Source organism: Xyrauchen texanus, chromosome 21, assembly GCF_025860055.1.
Source record: "Xyrauchen texanus isolate HMW12.3.18 chromosome 21, RBS_HiC_50CHRs, whole genome shotgun sequence".
Lineage (NCBI taxonomy): Eukaryota > Metazoa > Chordata > Actinopteri > Cypriniformes > Catostomidae > Xyrauchen > Xyrauchen texanus.
In genome coordinates this window covers 15,150,339-15,171,646 of record NC_068296.1, presented here as the reverse complement: position 1 = coordinate 15,171,646, position 21,308 = coordinate 15,150,339, and the positions used below count along the sequence as shown (strand labels likewise).

General features: G+C 38.3%; 1 protein-coding gene across 5 annotated transcripts in view; it reads right to left on the bottom strand.

Annotated features, from left to right (window-relative positions):
• Positions 1 to 19,529, bottom strand: part of si:ch211-195m9.3 (galaxin) — a 29,824-nt gene extending 10,295 nt beyond the window's left edge. The window contains exons 1-11 of one of the 5 annotated variants that reach the window (XM_052152675.1): positions 19,471 to 19,514; positions 19,329 to 19,373; positions 10,990 to 11,016; positions 10,595 to 10,726; positions 9,698 to 9,792; positions 9,402 to 9,536; positions 8,902 to 9,081; positions 8,512 to 8,587; positions 7,991 to 8,016; positions 7,062 to 7,150; positions 1,450 to 1,670 (exon numbers count right to left, since the gene is read on the bottom strand). In XM_052152675.1, coding sequence (XP_052008635.1) covers positions 1,450 to 1,670; positions 7,062 to 7,150; positions 7,991 to 8,016; positions 8,512 to 8,587; positions 8,902 to 9,081; positions 9,402 to 9,536; positions 9,698 to 9,734 — 764 coding nt within the window. In that variant the 5' untranslated portion in view covers positions 9,735 to 9,792; positions 10,595 to 10,726; positions 10,990 to 11,016; positions 19,329 to 19,373; positions 19,471 to 19,514. Of the gene's footprint in view, positions 1 to 1,449; positions 1,671 to 7,061; positions 7,151 to 7,990; positions 8,017 to 8,511; positions 8,588 to 8,901; positions 9,082 to 9,401; positions 9,537 to 9,697; positions 9,793 to 9,997; positions 10,359 to 10,594; positions 11,017 to 16,439; positions 16,604 to 16,776; positions 16,805 to 19,328; positions 19,374 to 19,470 lie in introns of those variants that run through there. The other 4 variants (XM_052152674.1, XM_052152677.1, XM_052152676.1 and 1 more) reach the window with 4 other exon arrangements.
• Positions 19,530 to 21,308: the final 1,779 nt, after the last annotated feature.

Genomic DNA, 21,308 nt, shown 5'->3' with positions numbered 1-21,308 from the left:
CTAGTAATTTATTATACAAATTAACAGTCACTACATCAAAGGTCTGTATTATTAAAAAACGAACAATATTAATAAACAATATCACTGTTATATTCTATTACATTAATAATTTCAAAGCTACTCAAGTTATTCAGCCAAAAGTAGTGAGTTTTTTCATTTTCATGTTATTGTTGTTTGATTAATAGCCTTTATAGCCTACTAGACAGTGCTCAATTTGGTTATATGTACACTTCAAGGCCAACATTATAATGCAAATATGATATTTATCAGACCAAACCGACTGCGTTTACATTAATGTCTCATCAAGAAGGGCATTTGCGTAATTATAAAGTGTATTTGACAGTTTAGATTAGCATTAGCGCTCAAACATTAGCCGGCTGCCGCCTGTCAATCAAACAACACGCAGCTACAGACATCTGGAAATAAAAAGACATTCTTTTATTTCTTTATCTAGATTAACCAACCAGTTGTTGTCTTGCTATCGCGATCGATGTAATGAACACCCCTGTTATAGATGTTGAACATAGGCTAAGTATAGAAAATTAATCAGAAGTTTATCATCCATATCGTGGACATCACTTTTTTTTTTCAGATAAACATCAAGATTGTTTTTATCACCCAGTCCTATTGATAACACTGCATTAATCTCTCACATCAACCCAATAATCTCAGTGATAGATAGATCATTTACAGGCTACATTACAGACACACAGAATCTAGAAAGAAGAACAATTAAATTTACCTAGATATGTTTCTTCAAGGCAGGATTAATGATATATGGCTTGAGCAAATTAAACTCACATGACACGATCAAGCAATTGGCCTTTTTCACTGCGAAAAGCCCTTTTAAGTGCTGCTGTGATGTTCAGGTGAACTGTGCTTGTACAGATGGCGCCAAATCTGCAGCTGCTGTTCAAGTGTGTGATTTGATTTGACGGGAGTCACGAGACTCTCCCTAGCCAATCATGTTGATGGATAAAAGTAGATGTAGCGAACACAGATGGTGTGAAAATAGTGCAGTAAAAGTAAAGGTACAGCACTTAAAATGTACTCAAGTAAAGGTAAAAGTATCAAATTTAAAAAAAGTACAATTCCTTGGAAAAACTACTAAATTACAGTAACGTGAGTATTTGTAATTCGTTACTTTACACCCCTGGTCATGACAATACTGGAAGTAACATACACATTCCTCTGCTCAACGTGCTGTGACTTCCTTATTATCCAACACTTTTGGAAGAGCATATATTAATTATGGTTTACAAAATATTGCTGTTAATGTTTTTTTTAAGGTAACATCTGTAAAGGAGGGCTTTGCAAGATGCTGCCTCCACGAGAATGTGTGCCAGTAGAAAGCCCAAGACCATCATTGGTCTGCCAGTGAAATGTGAGCAAAAAAGGACTTGGGACACCTTTAAATAAAAATCAAACTTTAGTGTTGTGTGGGCCTACCTGTGTCCATTACAGCAAATATGCTCATTAAGATTAAAGGTTTTCTCTCCACAACAGTGTTCACCAAGACGAGGGCGGACAAACAGTTTGCAGACTGTCCTTCCTGGAGTATATACAACACCTCCGACACATTCCGACTGTTCAGGCAAATCGCGATGAAGATTTCCATTGCAGCACATCACATTTTTTTCTGATACACTGTAGACATGTTCACCACAACACTGGAGAACACAGACATACATGATAAGTAAATGTATTCAGAACTTTTGAATAATATTAGGGGTGTCAAAAGTACCAGTATTTTGGTACCAAGTCGATACTAGTAAAGGAGTATCAAATAATGTTATACATCAAAAAGAATAATGACATGATAAGAAAAAACCCTTCCTGCCATTATTTTATTCTTTGTTCTTCATTTGATGAATTACTGTTAACTCAAATAACCACTTAAAAGCTGCGAATTGGAGAGGGCTTTATACCAATAGTCAAATGTCTGGCTATGAAAACATTCAATACAACTAATTTGTATTACTCCTTTCAAGATGCTTTGCATTGCTGTAACCCTTATACAGAACTCTATAGAGATAATTTCTTGAACATTGTTTTGCCATGCCATGAATACCGTAGGATCTTGTATATACAGTGAAAAACAAATACAATCTTTTTTAACTAATAACACAAATTATTGAATTGTCTTGTACATATTGAATACATCATACAAACATTCACAGTGTAGGTCGGAAAAGTATGTGAACCCCTAGGCTAATGACATTAACACAATCTAATTGGTGTCAGGAGATGGCGAACCTGGCATCCAATTAATAAAACTAGATTAGAGGTGTGGGTTAAAGCTACTTTGACTTGTAAAAAGAACTCAACATTTTGAGCTTGCTATTCACAAGAAGCATCTGCAGACGTGGACCATTCCTCACCAAAAAAACAGATAGTAGCATTGCATAAATCTGGAAAGGGTTACAAAGTAATTTTGAAGAGCTTAGATATTCACCTGTCCACACTCTTTACTGTTTTGTGCACCGTTAAGCTTTCAGTCTACTAGTGAACACAAGATGTGCACACCACATGTCTGCGGGACACAGGAGATTCTCACATTTCTGTTCTTTTTGAGTTATTATGTAAAGTAACGCTGTTGACAGTGGAGTGTTTGCCAACTATAGTTTCATGTGAAACTGATGGTGATCTGCAAAAAAAGCCACCTGTGGAATGCCATCCACATTGTGAGTCTCTGTCCAATTCTGCTGCAACTAATTGGGTGAGCTATCCCCTTTAAAAAATGTGTCGCATCACCCAAAGATATGCGTTAATGTGCGGTAACACACAGGAAAGTCCCTTCTGCTCTGTCTGTTTGTCCTGTATGTGTGTCTCCCTCACTCATGTGTCACAGGTGCAGCAAATTGAGCATGAGCACGGTAACTATGGGAACGCTGCTCACCCTGTCCCATCAGCTGATTCGCACTTGTTCATATCTGTTCCTCATTCATCAATTCACTCTCCTTATTTATACCCCTCAGTGTGTCTGTCTCTGGATAGTTCAGTGTGTTTTGATGCTTAACCTGCTAGCAAAAGTGACTGAAGTCAGAACAGAAAAAAAATCGAATCTGTCTAGATATAACCATCAGTTTGAACAGTCAGTCTAAAAAATCGTATTTGACTTGTGTGTATTTTTGTCACATGTTCTAACCGCTTGAGGTTAGCTTTAATTTTCTCTCAGCCTTGTTGGCAAACATACTGTTGTTCTCTACTAAAGCAGCATCTTGTCAACAACTTAATTTATAATTTATAAAGATATGACAATATGTACCGTATACATACCTTTTCGTTGTTGATGCTTAAATCCATATCTGAAGTGTTCCGCTTCAGGCAGTGTGTAGTCCCATGTGTCAAAACAAACCACCGACTGAAGCACCGACCCATTCCAGCCACTCCAGCATGGTGTGGATTTTTGCCGACAACAGATTGTTACAGAAATCTGTTATCGGTGCCAATTAATCAGCAAAACCGATATATAGGTCGACCTTTAACATCTGTTTCCCAACTACAAAATCAATGCTATACTGTCTAATGTGCACCTCAATGCACCAAAAATGTAATATTATTGGTAACTGCATTAGTGCTATCAAAGCAGATGCTGGTACCACATTTTCAACCAGCCCCTTGAGAGCACAAATAAACCCTGATGTGGCCCAGGCCAGAGGCGGGCTTGTGGACGTGCGCATAACAGCACCGCTGCTGAAAAAACAACTTATAGAGATAACACTGCATTTTTCAATAAGTTCCCCTTAAAAACACTTATTCACACAAAATGTATGAGTTACTGATGCCATGCAACTGTGTGTATATATATTTTAAGATGCACCTTTATTTTGAGACTCAGCCACGTCCACATTTCCGTAAGGTGATGCAGCAATCTTATGATACTCATCTCTTCCCTCGAAATGCAAGCTCCAGTGACAGGATAGCGACGATTTGAATTCAACATGAGAATTTTCTATTTTAAAGCACTATGGAGCAATTCAACCATGTCAAACAGCAAGACAGCCCCGCATTCTGAACAGAACTGACGGGGGAAAGAGAAAACACCTGCTCTGCACCAACATCAATTACAATACTTTCCACATCTTTACATCAACACCCTTTCTAACACATAACAGTAAACTGTAACAGAATTTTTCAATATAACTGTGGGAGTTGTAGCCAAGAAAAAACACAGATAAGACATACTCTCATTTCGGACACAAGTCATGGTATGTAAGTACTGTATTTTGGATTGAAAGGCTTACTTGACTATGGTGTTTACCTCTTTCCAAATGGCAATGAGCCAATGTGTAAACTCTTTTAGAGGAAATATACTCTTTTAGGAAAAGCTGTCGAAGCACCCAGGGGCTTGGACTGCACTAGCATACAGAGGAAAAAGCCACTGGAAATGCGCCTTAAGATCTAACAGCAATGCTCTTAGAGGTGAGTGGAATAGTAGTGAGTGTCTCAGCTCGCTGATCACACAACGGCTCTGCTCCGAAGAAAGAATCTGACTGAATAGATGCACGATCCCCGCCTTTTATACCCGTATGTCCGGGGGCGGGACATGCAAATTCTGTTCGCCAATTTGGCATTGGCCTTTTTCATATTCAGAGGTATCCGAGGCTCCAGAAAGAAGCCCCTTGTGTCACTACAATCGACACAATGTCGAATGAGTGACAGAAGGGGAAAGTATGTTTTAAGAGATTATTTAAATGTAGATAGAGTAGGGGATGGTCTAATAAAAAGAGGTAGGGTGTTCCAAAGCTTTGGAGCATGAACTGAAAAGGCCCTATCACATTTGGTTTTTATGCGTGACTTTGGAACAGTCAGTAGTGAGAGGGAAATCTTAGCATTTTCTGAGAAGAGTAGGGATGAAGAAGATCCAAAATATAAGCAGGAGCAAGTCCATGCAGTGCTTTAAATGCAAATACTAAAATCTTAAAATCAACTCTGAATTGAACAGGTTACCAATGACATGATGCTAACACAGGCGTAATATGCTCCCTCTTTTTTGTCCCAGTCAAAGAACGGGCTGCGGAATTCTGTACCAGCTGTAGATGCGAGAGTGAGGACTGGTTTATTCCGGCATACAGAGCATTACAGTAGTCCAGCCTGGTTGAGATAAATGAGTGAATGATGGTCTCCAAATCATTAGAAGTAAGTAAAGCTTTAAGCTTTTGAAGCCCCTTAAGCTGAAAAAAACTGGCTCTGACTACAGAATTTATTTGTTTATCAAATTTTAATTCAGGATCAAAAATAACCCCCAGGTTTCTAACATGGTCACGAGTATTTTCTTGAAAGGGACCCAGGGAAAGGCTACATTTTTCTAAATGCTGTGGGGGGCGAAACTAAATGACTTAAGTCTTTTTGCGGTTCAACTAGAGGAAATTATCATCCATCCAGCCTTTAATGTCCTTTAAACATGCTAACAAGGAGGAGACTGAATCCGAACCCGATTTTAGAGGAAAATAAAGCTGGGTATCGTCAGTATAGATATGATAGGAGACATTATGATACTCAAATATATAACGGAGAGGGAGAATGTATAAAGAAAATAATGTTAATAATAGAGCGCTGAGGCACCCCATGGGTAATGGGAGCTGTACTTGATAAAAAGTCAATGATTTCCACCGAAAAACTCCTATTAGTGCAATAAGACAGAAACATCTCTAATGCAGCATTATGGATACCGACCTCGAGGTTTAAGCTATTTAGAAGGATACGATGATCCACAGTATCAAAGGCTGCACTTAAATCCAGCAATACCAGGATGGCACAGTTACCAGAGTCTACAGATAGTAAAAGCTAATTTACTGCCTTTTGAAGAGCAGACTCAGTACTGTGTTTAGCTCTGAAGACTGAATGAAAAGGATCCAGAATATCATTTGAAAGTAAATATGGAGATAGATGGTTTAAAACAACCCTCTCCAATACGTTAGACAAAAATGGCAATTTTGAGATGGGTCTATAGTTGTTGGGGTCAGAAGGATCAAGATTAGGTTTTTTGAGTAAAGGCCCATAGCATGTTTAAAGCAGGGTGGAACAATACTGTAAGGAGCCGTTAATAATAGAGAACACAGTAGGTGCAACAGAATCTAGTACGACCTTGAACAACTTTTTTTAACATCTGTATTTGACCTATATGCTATTCCTTCTCATCCAAATGTCACCACTGTTCCACCCTGTGCTCCTTCCGAACAGAGTTATATCCTGGTAAGGTGTGAATTTGGTTTAAGCCATGATTCTTGAACACACAATATACTTGGCTTGTGTTCTAATTCTAATACAAAATATTTAAACTCTTTAATATTTGCTAAAAGGCTTCTTGCATTCCATTGCAGTACATTTATTACCCTCAGGCTAAGAAAAAAAATTGAAAAATGCTGTGTTGTTCATTGAGTATATAATTAATCACACTGGGCTGAGATTCCAGAAATCCCCCAAAACTCTGATGCAGCTTTTAAGACTGTTTTGATCTTAAATGATTTCCTCAACAACATAGCATTGACAATAATAACATTGACAACGAATGCCAAAAAAAATTATTTCGTCATTATTAAGGATTTTTTTTTAAGAACTATCAATAGTTGCACCATGTCTCCACTGTATTTTCTGTCTTCATGTTCATTGTTCATTGTTGTTTGTTCTTAACCACCATCTCTTTCAACCTGACCACCCTACTGTACTTCCACAGTCTTCCGCACAAGTAACATTATGTTCACATTTATATCTCTGGACCTCTCTTGCTTTTACCTGCACCACCCACCCTCCATATGCTGCTCTATGAGGACCTCCACAATTACAAAATTTTCGAACATTTGTTTCTGGACATTTATCTTATTCATGTTCTCCTCCACATTTTGCAGATTACAATTTTCCACTCCAAACTGCTGCCACGTCCTATCCGCAGACAGTTGAAGCACCAATGATGGGATTCGAAAATATTCACGCACTAGATAACATTTTATATTAAACAATTTACCGTTATTTTATTTAGTTTTTATTCACAGTGTATCCAATCAATACACAGGTGGACAAAATGTTTATCAGAAGTAAGAATCAACAACACTACTTACCTTAGTAATTACTGATGACTTCTTAAACAGATTCCCTGAGCAACAAACTTTCTTTTGGGGATTGTAGGCTTTTGATCCACACATCAGTTCTAGACAGAGGCAATAAGTTAGAGTGTGAGATTAGATGGAACAAGATGTTAACAAATACAACCTCATTGTAAAGTGATGACAAATTATATTATATGCGCTAAACATAATATAAAAACAAAATCTGTTCTTATTCATAGAAGTTGCATCCAAAAAAAAAAGAATGAAAATTCATTTGAAATGAGCAGGGTGCACCAGATTCACCAATGAGAACATAAATCACCATAATTGTGAGTTCAAACGAAACATCTATTAAGAATAAAACAATATTAACAACTCTAAATAATGCAGTACCTCTAAAAATTGCAAATAATTATGTGTCCCCATAAGTCTCCACATATTATATACTGTCCAGTGAGCAGGACTGAGTTCTCATTTAAGTCAAGTTTGGCCTATTAACCAATACGATGCAAAGGAATCAGAATTAAATTGTCTTTAGTTTGTTCGACCTGCAAAATTTGGTACATTTGATTTTCCAAACATAGAGAATACACTACTTGTGTACATTAAGTAGTGAGAACTAATCATGAAAATTAAACGAAATAAACTACACAGTTTTAAGCAAATAGCACATCACAATTTACAGTGTATGGCAACAATAGCAAACATTGTGATAAAGATTACGCAGGACATTGAGAATGTTATAAATCTAAATATGTCTTAAGATCTTTATCTTCATTCACAGGCATAGAAGAAATACAAGTTGAAAAAAATGCAATACATTGCAGAGCCCTAAGTCGTCAGTATGGGCAAGTCTGAACTCAATGGTTGCTGACACTGAACAGATGCCCTTTCATTGTGAGAGATTCATAAAAACACTTAAGGACAATGAAATGCTTTACCTGAGACTTTGTTGTATGGGCTTGTACTTGACCGCAGAGATTTCATATCACACATTAAAACAAACAGACACACAAAATTATTGAAATGCAAAAATGAATAGACTTCTATTGTAAGAACATTTCTGTAAATAGTTTTTGTTCTTTTACAAACTGAGGGATGAGTTGTACTGAACTCAGAGCACTCTTTGATACATTGTCTAAGAAAAGGAAACATTTGCTATAAAGCTTTCCAATACTTTTTGAAAAATGAATTTTTATGACTTTTCCAGTCACACATGATTCAAGCCAATTTAACTATTTTAGAGCTGTGCATCACTAGACATTACTTTTTACTTGACTTACATGACTTCAGTCATGGAAATTAGGATATACAAACAATATTTTTATAATGTAATAATTGCTTTATTCATTCAATTACAGTTTTAAGAACTAATTTTGTTAGAGACTGCACGTAGTTGTTACAGTATTAGTACTTGGAGGAAAGAACAAGAATGTTTGATTCAAACAGCAGAATGACTCACAAGTTGGAGGGGAGTTGTGGAGGGGACCTTCTTGCTGTTTCTTTCTCTGTGCAGCTGTTCACAGTGGACTGGCCATCTGATCACAAAGAGGAAAAATAAAAAGATACACTAAAGAGACACTAAAACAACTTTGCTTTACTATTATTTGCCTACTACATATCTTACGATTAAATTAGTTAAGTGTGAACTGAAGGGAACTTGTGTAAAGTGTGAACTTTACACAAATCACTTGTTTGCACAGTGTATCAATAATACATTTTCTACAGATTTACAGCTAGTGTAATGATCCCCTACAACTGTGAAAGAGATTACTTTGTTGTCCAATGTTTAGCCACTTGAAGTTTGTTGCTCCATCATCTGATAATCACTGTAAGAGCTTTAAACACAAACCTGTCTGAAGTTTTGAACAGCAAGGCTCAGACTTGGGCTTCACATTTGGATCGCTACAAAGTGAAGTACAGCAGCAGTGGGATTCATTGCTATATGATTTGTTGCCACAACAGAAAAGATTTTGCTCCAGTTTGTATATAGTGTCAACACAACACAAATCAGTCTCCTTTAGATACACTTCTGTAAATGAGCAGAGAAAAATTCTGGTCATAATAGGACTTCCTAGATCTAAAGGTCATACCAAAATCTTTTAATCATTTCAAAATGTGTACACAAAAATTAAGTAATGAAAAAAGTTAAATCAGTGAAAAAAGTAGTAATCAATGTTAATTATTGTTATGCAACATCTATTTTAATAATCTGTACTATTAGAAAACAAACACCACAAACTTAATAGGCAACATGACAAGAAAACTCATCTGCACTCAGAAGAATGTATAAATAATGTGGTGCTACCGGTTGCGTTTTTTATTTCAAGTTACTTAAAGTGGATCATCTACCTGTGCCACAGCACATTGCCTGAGCACTGTTTCGAGTCTGAATGCGGCCATTACAGCAAATCTTATTAAGAGGATTGTAGGCTACAGATTCACAGCAGTCAGCCACCAACTGGCTTAATCCTGGTGTTATCTTACCTGGAAAACACACAAAGAGACAAAATGTAAAAAAAAAATTGTGTTTAATCTGTGCAGTTTCTGAGAAACGTATGACTTGTATCTTCAGAATCGCATGTTGTGAATTACTTCTCTTACTGACTCAGCAACCACAAATTGAGGGCACAACAGTTCTCTCTTACCTTTACAGCAAGAACTACTTGAGATTTTGTAAGTCATATTTCCACAACAGTGCAGTTGGTGGCCTTCTTGTATTTTTCCTTCGTCACCTGTGATGCTGGTGGCATAATAAAAAGGCTAATAATTTTTGTTTTACCCTTACTGAGACATTTCATTGAGTTATGTTTAAGCAATCTATGATAAAACATATGTGTAAATCAAAACAAATGTCTGTTTTCAAACTGTAAGATCCAACTGCAGAGGCTCAGAGCTTTAAATGATTATTTTGCCCAAAAATGAACATTCTCTCATCATTTACTCACCCTCATGCCACTGCAGATGTGTATGACATTGTTTCTTCTGCTGAACACAAAGATTTTTTTTTTCAGCTCTGTAGGTCCATACAGTGCAAGTAAATAATGACCAGAACATAAAGGCAGCATAAAAGTAATCCACAAGACAGTGGTTAAATCCATATCTTCTAAGCTATATGATAGGTGTGGGTGAGAATCAGTTCAATATCAAAGTCCTTTTTTTTTACTATAAATCTTCACTTTTCCTTTCACTTTCTTCTTCTTTTGTTTTGGTGATTCACATTCTTCGTGCATATCGGCACCTACTAGGCAGGGAAGAAAATGTATAGCAAAAAAGGACTTAAATATGAATCTGTTTCTCACCCACACCTGTCATAAAAAGATATGGATTTAACCACTGGATTCTAATAGATTACTTTAATGCTGCCTTTATACACTTTTTGGACCTTTAAATTTCTGGCATCACTTTTGTATGGACCTACACTGTATTCACTTGTATGGTGTTACTACTGGCTCTCAGATAGTAACAAAGAAAGGCAGGAGAAAGTTCGGCAAACAAATGTCTAAGGATTTCTTTATTAACTCCAAAAGTTTACACGTGCATACAAACAACAATTCAAACACCGAACAAAGCCGGTCTCTCCCACTTCCTCTCGCCACACCCAAGCCCTCTTTATGCCATCAGCTGGGACACGCCTCGCGCGCCGGCATCCCCATCAATTAAGCACAGGAAGTAACCTAGGATAACAACAAGACACGAAACAGAAGAAATACAGAAACACAGACAATCGCTGGATGTAACACCCCCCCCCATAAAAAACGGGTCTTGGAGGCGTCGCTACACCACCCCCATAATGTGAATAACACTACAGGAAACTTAGTACCCTGATGTTAAGAGTGAAAATTTAGTGCAGAAAAATTTGCAAACATCCAAAAGATATATACAAAAACACACTATTCTCTATACAAATTTGTAACCCCCTTATTCAAACACAACTTACAACTGTCCAACTTCTGTAATCCGGGCCCTGGAATGACAGAAGAGACAGGAAAGAAGACATAGGGTAACAACAGCAAAACATTAAGAAGCGGGGGCACGAGATAAGGCATCTGCAATCACATTATCTGTGCCTTTAATGTGACGAATATCCAAATGGTATGGTTGCAGAAAAAGAGCCCATCTCATTAGGCGCTGATTTGGATTCTGAAGTGAGTGCAAAAACGTTAACGGATTATGGTCACAAAAGACCACCAAAGAAAAAGCACCAGCTACATATACATCAAAATGTTGAAGCGCCCAGATTAACGCCAAAGCCTCTTTTTCAATGACAGCATAATGTGCCTGATAAGAAAGAAACTTTCGAGAAAAAAAAGAAACCGGACGATCAACACCATATTCATCTTCCTGGAGCAAAACAGCTCCAACTCCTACCTGACTAGCGTCAACTTGCAGCTTGAACGCCCGGTTCAACTGCGGTGCTGCAAGGACAGGAGAGGAGGTTAAGAGAGCTTTAACGGATTCAAAGGAAGACTGGCAAACAGGTGTCCAGGTATACTTAACACCGGACTTAAGTAGATCAGTTAGCGGAGCAACAACCGAAGAGAAATTTGGGCAGAAACAACGATAAAACCCCGCCATACCTAAGAACCTCATCAACTCCTTTTTATTTGTAGGTGACGGATACTGATCTATGGCCAAAATCTTAGCACGAATGGGACACACTTGTCCTTGGCCTACCACCTTTCCCAGGTAAGTTACCGTCGCCCGCGCAAACTCACACTTTGCGAGATTGATAGTTAAGTGAGCCTGGGCAAGGCGTTGGAACAAAGCTCTAATAGAGTCCAAGTGTTCACCCCAACTGTTACTAAAGACCACCACATCGTCTAAGTACACTGCACAACCCTCTAGACCAGTGACCACGGTGTTCATCAGTCGCTGGAAGGTGGCAGGAGCATTTCGCAACCCAAAACTCATTACCTTATACGAGAACAACCCTTGCGAAGTGATAAAGCTGGACACCTCTTTTGCACGGTTAGTCAAGGGCACCTGCCAGTAGCCCTTAAGGAGGTCAAATTTACTAACAAATGTCGCGGCACCAACCTGGTCTACACAATCCTCTATACGAGGTAAAGGAAAACTATCTGGCTTTGTGACCGCATTAAGTTTCCGATAATCGGTGCAAAACCTAAAGGTACCATCTGGCTTGTTAACCAGAAGGCATGGTGATGCCCAGGCCGATGCCGAAGGTTCAGCCAGCCCAGTATCGAGAAGATACTCTACCTCTGTGTCGATGTACTTCCGCTTTTCTTGAGAAGCACGATAAAAACGCTGCCTAATTGGAGAAGCCTCACCAACATCTATATCATGTTCCAAGAGATGCGTCTGAGTCGGAGTATCTGAGAAGAGAATTGGAAAGTCATTAATTAAATTAATTATCTCAGCACTTTTGTCCCCAGACAAATGCTGCAGCAATTGTGGAAGTTGCATCAATGTCTCAGAATTGTGCAACCGCGCACGCAAAACCCCATCATCAGGAGTTCTGATCTCCTCTTGCTCCTGCGCTGCCACCGAAGGAACAAGAGAAAAACCAGGAGACAAACTGGCATCACTTAGAGCTACAGGCTGTGCAACAGTTTTACTCTTAAATGAATCTGAACGTTCGTGATATGGCTTAAGCAAGTTAAGGTGACACAACTGAGTACTTTTCCTTCTGTCCGGAGTGGCAATTACATAATTAACATCTGAAACCTTCTTGACAACCGTATACGGTCCAGAAAATTTTGCCTGAAAAGGAGATGACACAACCGGCAAAAGAGCCAATACTTTATCACCGACTACCAAAACACGACGCTCCGTTCGCTTATCATACTGCTCCTTCATTTTAGACTGAGTATTTGTTAACTTCTCACGAGCCAACCTCCCCGCCTCATAAAGACGTCTCCTAAAACCATTGACATAATCACACAAGGCTTTTGTAGGTTCTTTTAGGTCCAATCCATCTTTTAGGACAGCCAAAGGTCCACGTACAGAATGGCCAAACACCAAATCATTAGGACTGAATCCTGTACTCTCTTGAATGACTTCTCTAGAGGCAAGCAACAGCCATGGCAAACCTTCCTCCCAGTCACGTCCCAACTCCATGCAATATGCACGGAGAAGCGACTTCAGTGTCTGGTGGAAACGTTCAAGAACACCTTGACTCTGAGGATGGTACGCCGAGGCTTTGTTGTGTTTAATATGAAGCTGGCGTAAGACCTGAGCAAAAACACGAGACGTAAAATTTGAGCCTTGGTCAGTCTGGACAACTTTTGGTATACCAAATATAGAAAAAAACTGCGTAAGAGCTCTTACAATGGCCCTGGTAGTAATAGAGCGTAATGGGTAGGCAGCAGGATAACGGGTTACCTGACACATTACGGTCAGCAAATACCTAGAGCCAGATTTAGCACCAACTAATGGCCCTACACAGTCCAACTGCAAATGTTCAAAAGGACCAGCTACAACAGGTATTGGATGCAGAGGTGCAGGCTTTATAACCTGATTGGGCTTTCCAGTCATCTGACAAATGTGGCAGGTTTTAATGTAGGCCGCAACTTCTTTCTTTAATTTTGGCCAATAGAAATGACGCATAATACGATCATATGTCTTTCTCACCCCTAAATGCCCCAACATGTCATGAGCAGTCTTTAACACCAGCTGTCGAATGGTGACAGGCACAACAACCTGAACCCATGGTTCCCCCAGTGAAATGTTCGTTGCGGGTGTCCATTTCCTCATTAGCAGGCCATCAACAACACCATAACCATGATCCACACTCTCAAAACAGTCAGCAGGAACAGCTCGCTCAAACAACGAAGACAGAGATTGATCTGTATGCTGTTCCTTGACTAGCTCTTCTTGAGAAAGAGTCAAGGGAAAATCTGTTAAAGCAAAGCTAACCTTTCCTGCAGCAGCCTTAACCTCCAGGTCCTCCACATCAGCACGACTAGCAGCACGAGTCACTGCACAAGCAGCAACCACCTGAGGAAATTCTCTAAAACCCTCATCAGATTCATTCCCTAGCTGAGGAGAATCAGTCACCACAGGAATAGGACTAGTCTGCCAAACACGGCCCCCAGCCAGATTATTCCCTAATATAACAGACACCCCATCAACAGGGAGGGCCGGGCGTACTCCCAACTCGACTTCCCCCTCTACCAACTCAGAGTAGAGCACAACCTTATGTAAAGGGACTTCTAAAGTACTAAGATCAATACCTCTCACCAAAAGTGACCTCCCGGACCTTGAGGAAGAAGAAAACGGCAAGACAGACTCCAAAATAAAGGACTCTGATGCTCCTGTATCACGCAAGATTTTTACAGGAAACTTCTCCTCGTTGCCAAGTAGTGAAACAAAGCCATCTGAAATAAACGGAAGATAATTAGGCTTCAGTTTACCTAACACAACATCTGAATTACTAGGCGACACCGCCAAAGCAGCAGGTTTCACAAACGAAAAACGAGCCTTAGCTTTTGATTTCAGCACTGGACAACTTCTTTTCCAATGACCTTTCCCTTGGCAATAACGGCAAGTTTGCTCTGCATCAAACGTTACACTTGAGCGATCCTGATTTACCGGTAGAGGACTGACGTTTGGAGTATTATTACGAAAAAAAAACGCGTCTCTTTGTCCACTTACTGAACGCCCTCGTTCACCAGAATGAGCTTTATGCGTTAGTTCGTACTCATCCACCAATACAGCAGCATCTGCCTCATTTGTTGCCTGTTTTTCAGCAATATATATCGCAACTCGTTCCGGCAATGTGTTCTTAAATTGTTCTAAGACTATTAAGTCTGTCATGTTAACAACTGTTTGAACATTAGAGGCGACGCACCAGCGTTGGTATTGTAACCGCAAGTCTCTCGCAAACTCCACATTAGTTTGATCGAAACGTCTTCGCATACCTCTGAAATGCTGCCGATAAGCTTCTGGAATTAACTCAAATGATTTTAAAACTGACGTCTTTATGATTTCGTAGTCTTTCGCATCATCCACACTGAGAGCGGAAAACGCTCTCTGTGCTCTCCCCGTAAGAGTGCACTGCAGCATAAGAGCGCGATGTACATCAGACCAACCCTGTGCGTCTGCCACCCTTTCAAACAATAGAAAAAAAGTGTCCACATCATTCTCATTAAACGAGGGAAGAAGCCGTAAACTAGTGGAGATATCGAACTTCGAATCCCCTAAACCAGACATTCTCCCTTGTTTTATTAGATCCAAACGTTCAGCTTCAAGTTCAAGCTTTTGCTGCTCTAGTGCTCGTTTCGCACATTCATTTTGTTCGTTTAGACGCAACCTGTCCATACGCATTCGATGTTCTAACTTACGATTTTCTAATTGTAAGAGCAACAATTCTTTTTGTTCAGCAAAGGTTAAGTTCTCAGCAGGACCCGAAGTCGGAGAAACAATATCATCATCATCATCTTCAGATGCATCGGGAGACGCTATCAATAAACCTTTAGCGCACAAGGCTTCATTCACTATCTTTTTGATCTCTTTTTTATATCGCTTACTTGTAAGCTCTATGTTATAATGATCAGCAAGTTCTATTAACTGTTCTTTTGTCAATGCATTTAACAAACCCTTCGAGGGTTCCTCTACAAAGGTTTTTACCAGTGACGCCATCCTTCAAACAATGCAGACTATTATTAAGAACTCAAACCAACTTTTCTTATTACCACCTGTACGATCTAAATAAAACAAACATGAGCCGGGTAGGCCAGCGATATTTTCAAAACCATATAACCATTTCTCTTAAGCTTACAAAAAGTACCCCACACAATTTAACTAGACGCGGATCTTCAAACAGGCCCGCGGTGGGATGGATTAAACACCAAGCCCGCAGGAGTGGTTAAACAACCAGTAAACTGGCGATTTCCCCAATTCCTCGGTAGTGCCCCCGAGACCAATGCTCTAGCCACAGACCCGTTCAAAAACAAAAAAACCCACACGACCCAAAAAACACGCAATCTACAATGTAAGCACAAAAAGAAAGGTCATGGCTAATTGATTAAATACATATCGCTGAACTTACCCGCACGTCCAACATTCCCGTGTAGCCTCTGATTACCTCCAACAAGACAACAAACATTAATAGTAGTCCTAGACACGCACAAGACACAATAATGTTTAGGTTTAGCCACTGTCCGACCGCACAGCTTTTTCCTCTGTTTACATGACTTGCAATCGCCCAAAAAAAAAAACAACAACGCCAGACTTAATAACGAAGACACGCGAGCGAGCGTCCCATCAGCCTCCGATTACAATAGATTATAGGCAAAACTGTGTTTAGACGAGCCCCCACTTTGTTACTACTGGCTCTCAGATAGTAACAAAGAAAGGCAGGAGAAAGTTCGGCAAACAAATGTCTAAGGATTTCTTTATTAACTCCAAAAGTTTACACGTGCATACAAACAACAATTCAAACACCGAACAAAGCCGGTCTCTCCCACTTCCTCTCGCCACACCCAAGCCCTCTTTATGCCATCAGCTGGGACACGCCTCGCGCGCCGGCATCCCCATCAATTAAGCACAGGAAGTAACCTAGGATAACAACAAGACACGAAACAGAAGAAATACAGAAACACAGACAATCGCTGGATGTAACATATGGACCTAGAGAGCTGAGAAATGTTTCAAAAATCAGCAGAAGAAAGTCAAAAACATCTTGGATGTCATGACGGTGAATAAATGATGGGAGAATTTCCATTTTTGGGTGAACTATATAACCCTGGAAAAAGTCACTCACTGGCTCCATGTGTCATTAAGGCAAATTTCTGAGGAAGACAGAGAGACAATTAGTGTTATGGGATTGTGGGTGACTGAAGTCCATGAAGGATGCACTTGATGCATCCTCCAAGATATGGCAAATGAAAGCTGCAAAACAAGGCTGCCTTCCAAGGGTCCTCACAATTGTGACAACCTTCAATGGTGCTTGATGACATGGAATAAAAGCTTTAGCAAAAATAATTTAGAGATTAAGGACATAAACTCAGCAAAAAAAGAAATGTCCACTCACTTTCAGCTGCTTTAATTTTTAGCAAACTTAACATATGACCTTAATTGTCTACCATCTGGCTATAAGCTGTTAGTGTTTTAACGGCCGTTCTACAGGTGCATGTTCATTAATTGTTTCTGGTTCATTGAACAAGCATGGACAACATCGTTTACAATAAAGATCTGAAAAGATATTTGTATTTTTTTTAAATTATCTTTAAAATAAAATGTCCTGAAAAAGGGACGTTTCTTTTTTTGCTGAGTTTATATATATATATATATATATATATATATATATATATATATATATATATATATATATATATATATATATATATATATATACTATAGTATATGTGTGATGGTAAAATGTGTTAAATGTCTAAACCATTCTTCTGGGCATTAAAAAAAGTTATTTATATAAACATAAGATACAGAAATTATCTACTGACGTCAACTTTGAACACTATATTTTATTAGTTTATCTTATGTAGACCAAAAACATTCAACTGTAAACTAAAAACTGAAGTCTAAGTTTTTAAATATCCTGTGAGAAATTTTTCAGGAGTTCAATGGATGTATTCTTCATTTATTTAGGTAAAAGCTAAATGTATATTGTCTTAATAACTTCTTACTGATGGGTGGCGTCGACGAGACAACAACGCGCTCCTGTTGTTGATTGTGTAATGCGCCTTTTCCTTCTCAAGAAAATAAAACTTTCCAAAACCAACAAGACAAGGTGCATTTTTGCGTCAAGTTTGCCTAAGAAGAAGAACCCAGCGAAAATGTGTGCTTGTGCACTTGGGTTCATTTGTGTTGGTAGTTTACTTTTCTACAATTTGTTTTAATAATAAACTTTATAGTAGCATACAGTAGCGTTTTCATTCTTTTTATCTTTTATGACATATAGAGTAAACCGTTCTATTATGTTTTTATGACAAATTTAATATAAACATGACAAATTTAAGTATTTTATCTATCATTGATGTAATACGCATAACAAATGAACAGTTGTGAGATTAACTGTATTGTGATAAATTAATTATGATTCATTTTTTATTTATGCACAGTGAAACATTTAATTGCCTATTATAAAAGTATATATATATATATATATATATATATATATATATATATATATATATATATATATATATATATATATATATATAAACTATATAAAGATTACAGAGATTATAAAATTCATGAAGCCACACAGGTGAAACGTTCATGACAACATGTCTGCGACAGCTCCCGAGTGCTCTCTGACGCATGGAATTTAAGTCAGCGTCTTAAATCGCTCACTCATTTCGTTCACTCGCTGCTGAAATATAGTGCTATCACAGCCATTCACTATACAGGAGTGAACGAGTGGGCGATTTCAGACACTGCACTAGACTTTATAAACATTAGTAATTATACTGTGCCCAAGGCACATTAGGCAGTGATTGGTTACTGAGGGTGTGCGTCTCAAAAATGAATTTAGCTGCAACTGATTCATGATGGTCCTGCCAGTAACACCTGGATCTGTTCAGTTTCTGCCAAACTGGACAACTGTGGCATGAGGTTTGAGAGTTTGTGGAGGTATTTCTCTCTCACCTCTGTAAATTTCTCACAGTGAAGGAGAAAGTTCTCTCTCTCTCTCTCTCTCTCTCTCTCTCTCTCAATTCAATTTCAATTTAAAAGTACTTTATTGGCATGATTGTGTTTACATACAATATTGCCAAAGCATTAATACACAAAACAGATAATGACAAGACAAATAATAATGATAACCTCTCTCTCTCTCTCTCTCTCTCTCTCTCTCTCTCTCTCTCGCGTGCGCGTTCAGTCAGAGCGTCACCGCCCTCAACCATGAACGAAACCCATAGACATTACGCGGAAGTAAGATTTTGCAGGGTAAATTTAGACAGCGATAAATGGGAGTGAGTGGGAGAGAAATTTACTTTCACTCTCTCAGCAGCTGTAATAGAAACCCCCTAACAAACTATTAACAATACGTAAGTATAAAAAAAGTTAACAATAATAATTGTACATCAAAAACACTGAAAATCTATATAAACAAATGAATAAATAAAAATAAATATACACATTTCAGTCCTCCCAAAACAAGCATGCCCTCTTAAACTGAATGAGGAACATCAATTGTTTTTAGAATGTGCTCTTATTAGTTTCAGAAAATTATCCATTTTAATGGCGATTCTTACAAATTACAGCATTGACTGACACAATTAAAACTGTAAAATCACATATCACCACCATATCTAAAATATAGCCATTTAAAAAAAACATTTCCATGCTTACCTTGTGCAGAGAATGTGGCCAACAGGAAACACAATGCCACTAAAACTGTGTGAGAGAAAAAATATTGAATTCAGATACAGTATTACCTAAATTAACAAAAGAACCAACTTAAAAAAAAAAAAAAAAAAAAACATTGCCATACATGCAACTGATTTGTAGATCTCCATTGTGCATCTACAGTGCATCAGTATTCAGTGAAGCAAGGAGCAGACATCCAAAGGGATGTGAATTTATCTAAAATAGACTCCACCTACATTGAAGGAAGGACCTACAAGGGAATAACAATTGAGGGCATGACAATACAGTATCAATTTAACTTTATGCATTAACACATGATTGCATGTGCAGCCCTGTATGTCAATAAGTACGTCTCAGATGTCAATAAGACATTCAGCAAATTTCTTTGAGATGTCTTTCTGTGTCAGAAAGCCAGCAAACTGTTGAGTTAGAATTGACAGATTAGACAGCAAGCACTAGCTACTGTAGCTCCTCTAAATATTGCTAAAAGATAATATAGAATAAAACAGGATTAAATATTTAAAATACTAAATATAAGTAACTGTATTCCAATACAGTTACTATTTAAATCATTGGTTATTATAATACAGTTGCATTCAAAAAGTATTTTGATTACAGAAGAGATTAATTTGCAATTTAGGAGTATATATATAAACAGTTAGTTCCGGTCCTCAAATCTGATTGGGCGAGAGACGTTACATGAGCACTGATGGTGTGACAGCATAAGCACTCAGAGGCTTCACTGTGTGTATCACTTCGCTTGTGTTTGTGCTGTTCTAAACTAAAGTGTAAGTGTAGTGCATTATGTATTAGGAGTTTAAATTACATATGTTAGCCAGCAGGTGGTGGCAAAAGATTATTTTTGTGTGTAATATGAGCCAGTTGATAACGTAAAGTGAATCTGTTATTCATTGTTTACATAGAACAGTGCTCTGTGAGTTTCCACATTGGATACATACTGTTTAAAGTGGCGGAGGACATCGCTGTTTCTATAGTGAATGACATTTGCACACTGGCTACCCCGAAATAGAGAGGAATACCTGCTTGGATGTCTATATTCCACTGAGAAAACTGACCTTCAGAAAGCTGTAAGCATCTCTGATTGGGTGTGGCAACAGGTGATTGCACACTCCATATATCTCGCTCTCTCTCTCTCTCTCTCTCTCACATCCATCCGTCTATCCTTGTTTATCCAATGACTTGTTAGAAACAGCACAAGCAGTGATACTATTTCTGAAGTGAACATGTTGAATTACTAATGGAGGTTTGGACGCATAATTTGTTCTGAACCAGCAATGGCAGATTCTGATCAGTCGCGTAGTAAAGTAGTTCCATGCACAAAAACGTTTTCATGACCGTACTCAGTTTTTCCAAATTTTTTAAAATGTACTTGTTCATTGAACTGTTGTATATTAAGCAATATCACACTCGCAATCAAGCTATATGGCCCTACATCAGCCGCAGTGCTGATGTATGGCCATATCGCACTCTCGCTCGTGTGATATTGCTCAAATACAGGTGAAACTCGAAAAATTAGAATATCGTGCAAAAGTTCATTAATTTCAGTAATTCAACTTAAAAGGTGAAACTAATATATTATATAGACTCATTACAAGCAAAGTAAGATATTTCAAGCCTTTATTTGATATAATTTTGATGATTATGGCTTACAGCTTATGAAAACCCCAAATTCAGAATCTCAGAAAATTAGAATATTACATGAAATCAATAAAAAAAGGATTTTAAATACAGAAATGTCGGCCCTCTGAAAAGTATAATCATGCATATGTACTCAGTACTTGGTTTGGGCCCCTTTTGCATTAATTACTGCCTCAATGCGGCGTGGCATGGATGCTATCAGCCTGTGGCACTGCTGAGGTGTTATGGAAGACCAAGATGCTTCAATAGCGGCCTTCAGCTCTTCTGCATTGTTTGGTCTCATGTCTCTCATCTTTCTCTTAG